General features: G+C 43.3%; 1 protein-coding gene across 13 annotated transcripts in view; it reads right to left on the bottom strand.

Moving 5' to 3' along the window:
- The window catches only part of Zfyve9 (zinc finger FYVE-type containing 9), a 159,024-nt gene that overhangs the window by 35,726 nt on the left and 110,651 nt on the right, over nt 1-12,647 (bottom strand). Inside the window, exon 14 of one of the 13 annotated variants that reach the window (XM_087549177.1) lies at nt 2,404-2,683. Within the exon in view, the coding sequence (XP_087405303.1) occupies nt 2,672-2,683 (12 nt within the window). The 3' untranslated portion in view covers nt 2,404-2,671. 13 annotated transcript variants of the gene reach the window in all.

Consider the following 12,647-nt stretch of genomic DNA (forward strand, 5'->3'; position numbering starts at 1 on the left):
CGGCTTCATGGTGAAACCTTACCTTTTCTAGTGAACTTTATCTCAAGTCTCCTTCACCTCTCCCCTTATGAACAGATCACTATTCTTTGTAATGGCAGCTCCCACTTGTCTATCTGTGCCTTGCTTGATAAACTGGTATTCAAACTCCAGGGTCCTCAAGTTCTCATCTGTCACCTGGACAATCTCTATCTCTACAGCTATTCTTAACTTCTGCCTTTGATTGCCAATCGTGTGTGTGTGTGTGTGTGTGTGTGTGTGTGTGTGTGTGTGTGTGTGTGTTTAAGACAGGGTTTTTCTGAGTAGCCCTAGCTGTCTTGAATCTCACTCTATAGACCAGGCTGATCTTGAACTCAGAGATCTGCCTGCTTCTGTATGCTGGGATTAAAAACATACGCCACTGCTGCCTGGTTTGATTGCCAATCCTGATCTCTGTCAAGATGTCATTTTCTCTCAGGGCCTCTATCAAAGCCAGAATTCCATTTCTGGCCATAAATTTGATTCTGTTAAGACTTTTAATCATCCGGTTTACTTTCTGCCTATCTGAAAAGCAATGGCTGTAAGGTCACTGCTTCAGATAAAGTCAGGCTGAACTCTATGAGTTGTTGGTCACCAGAATCTTTGCACATTTCTTCAGGGTCATGGTTATGTTCTTGATGTTTTGCTGCAGACTCTCCTTCCACAGGTGTGGGACAGGATGTTCCTCAAGTACTAGCTTCACTTTCCTACATCTGAGTGCATTCTGTGCAGGCCTCTTGTCCCCTTTGATGTTGGCTGCTTCTCCATCAAATGTTTATGCTTGAGTCAACTGTGTACACCAAGCACAGCTGCAGGAGTACAGAGTCCAGTGTCAGAGGTGCTGGTCGAAGACTTTTCTAGGTTTGGGTCCAGAATCACTTTTTCTTTTTCATGAGTTCCTATATAGCCTTTTCTTTGGGGATAAAAATTCTTCCCCCCTTTTTTTTTCTGGTGAAGACCCCCATGAGTATTTCTGTTCAGAAGGCTCCTTTTCTACGAACACTGAAAGACCCTCGTGGTACAATGGGTCGGGGCTGCTTCCTGGCCTGGTCTTTCTGTTGGAGCCCAGCTGGTGGTAGAGCGCTCTGGGGTCTACGCCAGCCACAGCATTGGCAATGGCTCAGTTCCTCTCCTGAGAATTTGTCAAAAAGTTCATCTTCTCCAATATTCTTGTATTTTCCTGCCCTTTTTTGGTGAAGATTTAAATAGGGTTTTGTTGTTTGCTTACTTGTTAGTCTGCTTGAATGTACAATGACCTCTTCCTTTGGCTATATAGTCTCGAAACAACCATTCAAGGACGGTCACTTAGCTCAACCTAATGGACCCTTCGTCCCGCATGCACGGATGGAGATACTCCTGGCACGTATGCAGCCACAGTTCCAGGTCATATTTTGGTGGGCTGAGCAGACATGGCAAGAGCAAGAACCCTGTTGAATGCTCATGGTGACTCCAGCTGTTACTTACTGCATAAGTCCACAAGGGAAAGAGACAGCTCTCTTCTGAAAAGGGAGTGCTAATGCTATGCGGTGTGTGGTGTCTGCAAATGCATGCTCGTGAGCATGGAAGCCAAGAGAGGACACTGGGGCCTCGGCTTTATCACTCTTCCCTTAAGGTAAATACCTCATAGAACCTGGAACTACAAAGGTGGCTCAGAAATTCTCCTATCTCAGTTCCTTTACATCACTGGAGTTGTGTATGACCGAAGTTATCTTTCACATGGGTTTGGGGGACTTTAACTCAGGATTTCAATCATGTGCAATAAACATTCTGGCCTAGGGGTTGGGGATTTAGCTCAGTGGTAGAGCACTTGCCTAGGAATCGCAAGGCCCTGGGTTCGGTCCCCAGCTCCGAAAAAAAGAACCAAAAAAAAAAAAAAAAAAAAAAAAAAAACAACGTTCTGGCCTGATTAGCCATGGTCCAGCCCCCTGGCTTCTCATGTGTACCTCAAACTGGGTCAGTGCCCGAAGGCTTCAAGCTACCACCAAGCATTTGTTTGTCCTAGAACTGGTGGTAAGAGCTGAAGGGTCCTGAGGCACATTAGACAAGCAAATACACAAGAGTGTATTTGGATCTTGGCTTTGTTAGTAATGACCTAGCTGTGTGCCCTTGGGCAACTTAATTGACCTCTCTGTCCCAGTTTCCTCCTCTGCAAAATGGGATTTAAAAAAGGTGGCTACTTATATGACCCATTTAGCCTACTCTTCAGCATATGCTCAGAGGATTTACTATTCCATAGATAACTTGCTCAGCCATGCTCACTGCCACTCTAGTCACTGTAGCTAGGAAATGGAAACAATTTAAGCTGATGAATAGAGAACAAAAATGTCAGACAGACAGACAGACACACACACACACACACACACACACACATGCACACACACACGCACACACTGAACACTATTCAGCTTTAAAGAAAAAGTAAATCATAAAGTTTACAGGCAAATAGATGAAGCCATAAAATGAGTGAGATATAAAGACAGACACCATGTGTTCTCTTATTTCTTGAGCTTAGCTCTGCCTTTAGATATTAAGCATATAACCTTGACCATCAATTAGAAAGCAGGTACGGTGCTTTGAATGCAATGTCCCCATGGTCCTGGACACTTGTGAGATGAGGGATGCCGTGAGAAGATGGTCTGCTTCTGGCAGGAAGAGCTCAGCGCAGCCCCTGTGGAAGACACTAGAGGTAGACTCTAGGGGCTCTTTCTTGGGCCATCTCTTTTTATTTTGCCTCTTTTTTCCTCTTTTTTTATATTTTTATTTATATGAGTACACTGTAGCTTCAGACACACCAGAAGAGGCCAGCAGATCTCATTACAGATGGTTGTGAGTCACCAAGTGGGTGCTGGGAATTGAACTCAGGACCTCTGGAAGAGCAGTCAGTGCTTTTAACTGCTGAGCCATCCCTCCAGCCCTTCACTATTGTTTTAATTGAAAAAAATTTTCATATATTTTGCTCATATTTTTTCCTTTTCCCCGACTTTCCCCAGATTCTCCCCATCTCCTTACATACTCAGTTTTATTCTTTCTCTCTTAAACAAAAACAAAAAAACAAAGAAACAGCCAGGTTCCAGCACTCTGGAGGCAGAGGCAGGTGGGTCTCCGCAAGTTTATACAGAATTTTTACAGGTAGAGTTCCAGGATAGCTGAGGCTACACAGAGAATCCTTGTCTAAAAAAAAAAAAAAAAAAAAAAAAAAAAGAAAAGACAACAATAAAATCCCAAAGAAACAAAGATAACCTCCCTATGAAATTGAGAATTAAAATGAATAAGCAAAGAAATACCAGTAAGACAAAACATGGCAAAACGAAAAAGAAACAAAAAGTCTACAAAAGTAGCATCCACTTGATTTTGTGTTGACTGACTACTCCGAGGCACTGGGCCCCTCTCCTGATACCCAAAGACACCACAGTGGGAAACACTGATTTTCTCCTTGCCAGGCAGGGGTTCCCACTGCAGACAGCTTGTATTGGTGGTATCCTACCTATTTCTCCTTCTCACTTCTGGGAACCAAGATGATGATGGTAAGAATATAAACAAAGAACAAGGTCAGAGGGAAACAAGCCTTCCCTGCCCTCCAGCCTGCTTTTATTTTCTGCTGGTAAGCCTGTCTGTCCTGTTATGCTGCCTCCGCCATACTGTTGATATTAAAATCTAGTTTCTTTGTCTTTAGAACTGGACTGAAGAGCAACAACTCTCAGGGAATCTTTCAGACCTTTCAGTCCCATACTTGGACTGCTGTGCATCCAGTTTCATAGACTGAAAAGCTACTGGGTTCTTAGGAATTTTGGCATGCAGATAGTCATTACTGGACTGACTATGCAACCCCTATCATGTAAGCCAATCTGGTAAATCTCTTTTAACTAACTATATATATTTTTTCAGTGTAAACTAAGAACAGCCTCATCAATAATCAGAGAATTATCACCACCTTCACATACATTCTTCTCTACAACACCTTTGACCACCTCATTTCATTTCTTCCAAAACAGAACTATTAACTCCTCCTTCCCTGTAAGATGCATCCCTTGAAGACCAGAAACAAAGCATTCCTCAGATTTCAGAGCTCTCTCTCCTCACTAGTAATACAAAGAACTTCTGCAATTTCACACTTCCCTGAATATGTGTACTATCAATTTGAAATAACCTAAAATTCCTATTGTAAAATCAGAGTAGGAAACAACCTCGAGTCTATTCAGCTTAACATGTTCAGTCTAATTTACTCAAAATGGAAGAATATATTAAGTATTTGACTTCATTATATCACAACCATTACAATTTTCTCTTTTCCTGTCTTTTTACTTTTGAGCAAAAGCTACTGAAACTTTGATCATAGGCATCACCACACCTTAGTTTTACACAAGAGTAGGAGACAACCCAGGGTCCTTCTCTTTGCTCAGTTGCAGTTGCTGCACAGGCACCCATTTTCATGGACCAAGTCACTTCGGCCTCCCTGCCATCCATGCTATCATAAACTGTAGTCCAAAATCCCGGTCCAAAATGAACTTCCCTTTCCTTCAGCTGCTTCCGTCAGTATTTGGTTGTAGTGACCAGAAGAGCTAGCTACACAATTATTGTCTGCAGTGCTGACTTGGTATTCATGAATTGTTTTCATTTGTGCTTATCTTGAAATGTCTTTCTCTGCTGATTTTAAAAGGTAACCTTGACCTGGTCATGTGATTCATACCTGCAGTCCTGTACTCTTGAGGCTAGTACAGGGATGCTGTTAAGTTTGAGGTCAGCCTGGGTTATTTCTAGCTGTATCCAACAATACAAAACAACTTACCCACATAGGTTTGTTGGACACGACAATGTTGGTACGCAAACATTTCCTTTCAAAGTCTGAATACATTTTCTATTTTTTTCTGGCTTTTGGAATTTCTGGCAGAGGTCTGATGTTCTGTGTTTGCCATTGTAAGTGGCATTTTTTTTCTTGCAGTGTTTACTGTTGTTTCTGTGTTTTGACATCTTGACCACGTTAGGAAGAAGTTCTTTGGTTTTGTTTGGAGGGTTCTAAATGCCCCTTGTGTTTGGATATCCATTTCTTTCTCTAGACTTGGGGAATTTCTTTGTTCTAATTTTATTGAGCAGGCCCTTTTTTTTTTTTTTAAAGATTTATTTATTTATTATATGTGAGTACACTGTAGCTATCTTCAGACACACCAGAGGAGGGCATCAGATTCCCTTACAGATGGTTGTGAGCCACCATGTGGTTGCTGGGATTTGAACTCAGGACCTCTGGAAGAGCAGTCCGTGCACCTAACCGCTGAGCCATCTCTCCAGCCCGAGCAGTCGGTGCTCCTAACCGCTGAGCCATCGCTCCAGCCCGAGCAGTCGGTGCTCCTAACCGCTGAGCCATCGCTCCAGCCCGAGCAGTCGGTGCTCCTAACCGCTGAGCCATCTCTCCAGCCCGAGCAGTCGGTGCTCCTAACCGCTGAGCCATCGCTCCAGCCCGAGCAGTCGGTGCTCCTAACCGCTGAGCCATCGCTCCAGCCCGAGCAGTCGGTGCTCCTAACCGCTGAGCCATCTCTCCAGCCCGAGCAGTCGGTGCTCCTAACCGCTGAGCCACCTCTCCAGCCCGAGCAGTCGGTGCTCCTAACCGCTGAGCCATCGCTCCAGCCCGAGCAGTCGGTGCTCCTAACCGCTGAGCCATCTCTCCAGCCCGAGCAGTCGGTGCTCCTAACCGCTGAGCCATCGCTCCAGCCCGAGCAGTCCGTGCTCCTAACCGCTGAGCCATCGCTCCAGCCCGAGCAGTCCGTGCACCTAACCGCTGAGCCATCGTTCCAGCCCGAGCAGGCCCTTTTGCCTTTAGTGTTTTGCTTGTTCCTTTTCATCTTAGTTCTTCTACCTCATGAATTCTTAAAACTTGGTCTCCTGATTGTGTCCAAGAGTTCTTAGATGTTGTGGCTGTGTGCTTCCTTCCTTCCTTCCTTCCTTCCTTCCTTCCTTCCTTCCTTCCTTTCTTTCTTTCTTTCTTTCTTTCTTTCTTATTGTATATTTTTTACTTACATTTCAAATGTTATTCCCTTTCCCAGTTTCTCGGACATAAGCCCCCTATTCCCTCCCTCTCCCCTTCTTCTATAAGGGTGTTTCCCCTCTCCAACCACTCCACCCCTTACATTCCTTTACACTGGGGGGGGGGGGGGGAGGTCCAGCCTTGGCAGGACCAAGGGCTTCTCCTCCCATTGGTGTCCAACAAGGCCATCCTCTGTTACATATGCAGCTGGGGCCATGGGTCAGTCCATGTATAGTCTTTGGGTGGTGTTTTAGTCCCTGGGAGCTCTGGTTGGTTAGCATTGTTGTTCTTCCGAGGTTGCAAGCCCCTTCAGCTCTTTCAATCCTTTCTCTAATTCCTCCAATGGGGACCCCGTTCTCAGTTCAATGATTTGCTGCTGGCATTCGTTTCTGTATTTGACATGCTCTGGTTGTGTCTCTGAGGAGAGATCTATATCCGGTTCCCGTCACCAGGCACTTCTTAGCTTCATCAATCTTACCTAGGTTTGGTGGCTGTATATATATGGGCCACATGTGGGGCAGGCTCTGAATGGCCATTCCTTGAGTCGCTGCTTCAAACTTTGTCTCCATATCCCCTCCTATGAATATTTTTGTTCCCCTTTTTAAGAAGGACTGAAGCATCCTCACTTTGGCTGTTCTTCTTCTTGAGCTTCATGTGGTCACATTCTTTTTTTTCTAACACTTATTTTTTATTTATGTCTGAATATTTTGTCTTCTGCTTGATCTATTCTATTGCTAATGCTTTCTTTCTGTTTTAAAGTCTTATTTACTTTTATTTTACATGAATGTTTTTTCTACATGTGTGTCTGTCTACAAATAAGTCTGGTGCCCGTGGATGACAGAAGAGGGCACTGGACCTCCTTGAACTGTAGTTATAGGTGTCTGTAAATTATGTGGGATCTGGGAACCACACTCAGGTCCTCTGTGGTATGCTGCTCTTACATTCTGAGCCAACTCTGCAGCTCCGCTGTTTAATATTTATTTTTGTGCATGTGTGTATATGACCCTAGTGTCCATGTTTCTAGATGTCACAGGAAGGCACTGGATGCTCTGAGGCTTGAGTTCCAGGTGACTGAGCCACTGATGAGGGTGCTGGGAAGTGAACTCAGTTCATGTGACGGAGTAGCAAAGGTTCTTTTGAACTGAGCCATCTCTCTGGTCCTCAGTGATGATTTTATGGTACTTTTAAAATTTGTATTTATTTACTTACTTATTTATTTATTTATTTAGTTAGTTAGTTAGTTAGTTTTTAGTTTTCCAAGACAGGGTTTCTCTGTGTAGCCCTGGCTGTCCTGGAACTTCCTCTGTCGAGCAGGCTGGTCTCAAACTCAGAGATCTGCCAACCTCTACCCCCTGAATGCTGGAATTAAAGGCATGCATCACAACCATCTGGCCTATTTATGTATTTATACGTGATTAATTGTAATTTTCACTTCCAACTTTCCTGCTTTGTTTGTTTGTTTTTGTTTGGTTTGGTTTAGGTAACTCAATTTCCTTACTGAATTTCTAATTTACATTGCTAGTTTTTTACTCTGGGTGGCTTTTGGAACCATGGTCTTATAAATGTCCTTTCTTCCTTGTTGTTTGTTTCTTCTTTGAAGACTGTAGTTATTTATAGAAGCAGGCTATTTGTTGGTGTGTTTATTTATTTCAGCCTATCTATCTATCTATCTATCTATCTATCTATCTATCTATCTATCTATCTATCTATCTATCTATCTACCTACCTACCTACCTACCTACCTAGGCATTTCAACCAGTTCAGAATTTTTGGAATCAGGTATCAGGGAACTGTGATCTCTCAGAGGTGACAGGCTACCTTGCTTTTTGTTTGTGTGTTATGATCTGCGTGTCTGGAAAGCCATCTCTATGGTTCTATTCAGAGGTCTACTTGGTAGCAGCCTGTATCTGAGGGCTCGTTCTTAGTTCCTCCCAAAGACAAATAACAAACTGTATGACAAGAACCACATCAGACCAAACAAGATACCAAAACATACTGAAAATAGGTCAACACCGACTAATACACTGCTGATGACCAAAGAACAGAAACTAGGAAAAATCATGATGAATGTACTAGAAGCTAAAAAATTGTTTGGGGTGGGGGTAAATGTAGTAACCATAAGTGAATGGAATGAAAGACAGAAGCAAGGCAGGGAAAAAGGAAATTTAAGCAAGGCAAATAACAGGCAGAATATAAGGATGGAGAAAAATGTTATGAAGAGGAAAAAAGAAGTGTCTGCTTACCCAACAATAATGATGATGGGTAAGTAAAATTACATAAATATATAGAGGTTAAAATAAAAACATCGGAGTTTAAAATGCCAAAATATTAATAACGAATATTTATTTTTATTTTTTCAATTTGCCAAGCTGGTTTTTTTGTTTTGTTTTTGTTTTTCAATAATGAATATTTAGGAGATGGGAGCCTCTTTTAGGGGACAGAAAGATAAAATGCTGAAGCAGCTTCTTTTTGGACTCTCCAACACAGGAGTCTCGCAGATGAGAGGTGTGCAGGGCTGGTGTCAACTAACTGGGAGGCTCTTGCCTTTCCTGTCAGGTGCACTGGTGCTGATCCTGGACAGGAGTCAGATACTGGACAGACTTGTCTTTGCTTTAACGGCTTCTTTGGTGTGTGTATACGAAGCCTTCTGCTGGTCGCAATTAGCTGTGTAGTTTATCAGGTAGGGAGGTCCTCCCACGCTCCAAGGAGCCTCCAGTTTGTACTCCATGCAGTGTAGCTAATGCCCAAGCCATAGGATGTGTCCTAAGTACACTGACAGCAGGGAAAGTAAACACAGCACTGAAATCTATATGGGTAGATCAATTTCCAAAAGTTTGAAAATGTACTCAGATTAAACAACATGTTGGAGATGAGGTTGTAGGTGTCAAATATCCAGTATAGCTTCAAAATTCTCAGTCTCTGTGGTAGTGAGCCTCTGGGCACAAAGGTTGATTTACCTAGCAGACTCTCCTCAGGCAACAGACTAGCTACTAGGCACCATGTGTGGGTCTACAAACCATGGTACCCTTCAGCTTGAGCCAAGTCTCCTTAACTTTTGGTGTGCTGGTACATGACCTCCACACCTACCTCCACCAGTCTCTGCCCTGGGGCCATGGCAGGTTGGGCACAGGCTCCCTGACTTGTGATTTTCCCTTACTACTGCTCTCAGTCTTTAATACAGTGTCTGGCCACAGCTTCTTGAAACACAGGGAGTGACTAAATGGACCTCCTCTCCACTGTGACCCACCCCACTGCAGGAGTCACTATTTCATGACAACAGCCAACTAGAGTCAGGCTTGCAAGGACTATGGGCTGGTTCTGCAGCAGGACGGCCAGTCTCTTCCCACCAAGATCATCTGGCTTATCCTTTGATGAAGCTTCCATTCCCTCTCCCACTGGGCAGCCCCTGGGGACTCAGCTTCTTTTCACCATGGTATCCTTCTGTTTCCCCATCCTGTCCCGCTGTGCTGCCATCTTGCTGATTTCTGATGTTGTTCTCACCTGCTTCTCAGCAATAGTTAACTCCTGACTTTTCTCACCCACCATGTTATGTGGTGGAAGCTTCTAATCTGCCACCTCACCCTAAAATTTCCTATTTTTCTCTCCTGAAATTCAATGTTTTCACTTGTTTATTTTTAAAGTATTTCTTTTGTATGCACCCCTGTGTGCCATGAGGACAACTTGCCAGAGTCCGTTTCTCCACCTATGATGTGGACAGATTCTGGGGACTGAACTCAGGTCATCAGGTTTGGCAGCAAGTTCTATCCACTAACCCACCTCATTGACACTCATCTTTTGAAGTTCTCTTCAACTTGTTTAGAGGGCTTAGTAACATTATTTTATGTATGACATGGTTAGTAGAAAAACTATTCCTGGATCCATGAAAATTGTTCTACTGTTTCTTTCCAGCATTTTCTTCATGTACACGCATCCAACACAAAATCCTTGTGGATCTCCCGAGCTCTTCCATTTCCGGTAAATTTGCCTGCAAATTCTAGCCATGAAAGGCTCTCCCTGTATTCTGAACTCTATCTCCTCAACTAGGGGAGACCTCAGGTCTGCTTAAGTTTTGTCTATTTCTCTTCTGGCCTGGAAGATGCAGGCAGTAAATACAGGTAACATGAGCTTCTTTTCACCCTCCACTGCCTGCTGCCTTTGCTTCTTTTTTTTTTTTTTCTTTTTTTTCGGAGCTGGGGACAGAACCCAGGGCCTTGTGCTTGCTAGGCAAGCGCTCTACCACTGAGCTAAATCCCCAACCCCTGCCTTTGCTTCTTTACACTGGTCTGGACTAGCTTTTACAGTAAGCCGGAGTCCCTGAAGCAAAGCACATGGATGTGGTGGCACAAACTACAAAAGTGGATTACCTTATAGTGCTGGAAGCTGGAGGCCCAGTATTAAAGTCATCAGAGGTTCTCTCACCAAGGGCCATAGATTTATTCTAAGACTCTTAATGTGGATTAAAAACAGTTACTTTGGGGCTGGAGAGATGGTTCAGCAGTTAAGACCACTGACCACTCTTCCAGAGGTCCTGAGTTCAATTCCCAGTAACCACATGGTGGCTCACAACCATCTGTAATGGGATCTGATGCCCTCTTCTGGTGTGTCTGAAGACAGCTACAGTGTACTTATATACACATAATAAATGATTCTAAAACAAAACAACAACAAAAAAAACAATAAATAGCTACTTTGTCCCCTTACATCTTTATCATCTTCCCTCTATATGTATCTGTAGCTACATTTTCTCTTCATAGTATTAGTCATGTGGTATTATGGCTTCCCTAATTACTTTGTTTAAACTGTGCTATAGAATAGACCCTACCTTCAAATAAGGTCAACTCATTAGTAACTAACATCTTTTATTCCATCATGACCAGAAATAAAAGTTGATAAACTACTTTTGACTACAAAAAACAGTGACAGCTAAACATAATTTCAGACTTCCAGCTGCTGACACCTCTAAGGCTTCTAAGCCAGGACAGTTCATTCCCACAACTGTCTGATGTGGATCTTTGATAATGAATCTTCATCTTTGTATTTCATCCAAACCTGGGTTAGAGAAAGGTCTAAAAAGATGCTCCCAATTGGCTATTCCACCTATAGAATGAACTGCTGCAAGGACAACCTAGAAACAACCACTTCACATTGTGCTGCTTAGGGTCCCCACAGGATTCAACATGTAATAGAGCCTAGGCTGGTTACTAGAAAATACTGCATGCTTCTGTTACTACTTTTACTATTTTCCATTTCTCACATTAAAATCTAGTTAAGGCTGGGCTGGTGGTGCATGCCTTTAGTTCCCACACACAGAAGGCACAGGCAGGTAATCTCTGTGAGTTTGAGGTCAGCCTGATCTACAGTGAGTTCCAGGCCAGGTAAGGAGGAACAGTGAGGCCTTAATCCAAAAAAAATCAACCAACCAACCATTCAATGTCTACAACCAAGGACTAGGAATGTAGCTCAGCTGGTAAAGCATTTGCTTATCATGCATGAGCCCCGAGTTTAATCCCCAGTGTCATAAGACACCACACATGGGGGTACATGTTTGTGGTCCCAGGCCTGGGCAATCACTGCTTGTCTAGCTGGCCATTTTATGCTGATATCACTGTTACAAGAAAACTTTCTCATATGCTATGACTAAGAAACATTCTCATGCCTGACTTGGTTGTATATTCAGTTATGGTCTGTGCTTCGGTGTTCTTGGAAGCCAACCACAATGGAGGTCAGTTAGAACTGCTTTGTAGAGTTAGCCACAATAAGCTTGAACCAGAGCCAAGCACTGGGCAGCACTTCCTGCACCTGTGGATGGTAAGCTGCCCCTGAGACGGACCTCAACACAAGAGAGACAAAAAGACACCTGCACCAGTATAAGAAGCCATTTGGAATAAGGCTTCCATTTTGAGTAGGGGTCCAGTAGAGTTTTAAATTCCCAAGACCTCCCTGGGACTTGACATCCTACTTGGTAGAAAGAGACACGAACATGAGTAACTGACATCCTGGTTAGCAAATTAAGACATGAATGCTAGGCAAGGCAAGTCCCCTGCCACAGCTGAATATCCCACCCAATGGGAACAGGATAAATGCACAACAAAGACATGTTCCTAAGAAGTCCCCTACCCCTAAATCCTGGTTGGTGAAATAACTTGGCACAGACGTTTATGAATTTCAGACTTTAAAGCCCTGTACAATTCTGGCTCAGGGTTGCAATCAGCTCCTAAGTCTGACTTTCAGCCCTGATTGATCAGTCCTGGGATTAATGCTCAATAAACTATCCCTGTCTGAGGTTGGTATTCACATAGTTTGTGAGGTGACTCCCAGACCCCAACAACAGCTAGTTTATTTTATTCCTTATCTGATTTATTTATACAATGTCCTATAAGAGTTATTTATATACTATGTACATTTAAGTGCTTGCATGTATAAACACACATTACATGTGTACCTGGTACATGGCGTGGAAGGCACACACACTGGATCCCCTGCAACTTGAGATATAAGGAAACCCTTGTTAGTTTCTTCTATGGGTGCTGGAAACTCAACCCATGTCTTCTGCAAGAGCAGCAGTGCTACTCTCAACACTGCCATCTCTTCAGACCCATTTTTCTGATCTTAACAA

This window comes from Rattus norvegicus, chromosome 5, assembly GCF_021556685.1.
Source record: "Rattus norvegicus strain SHRSP/BbbUtx chromosome 5, alternate assembly SHRSP_T2T, whole genome shotgun sequence".
Lineage (NCBI taxonomy): Eukaryota > Metazoa > Chordata > Mammalia > Rodentia > Muridae > Rattus > Rattus norvegicus.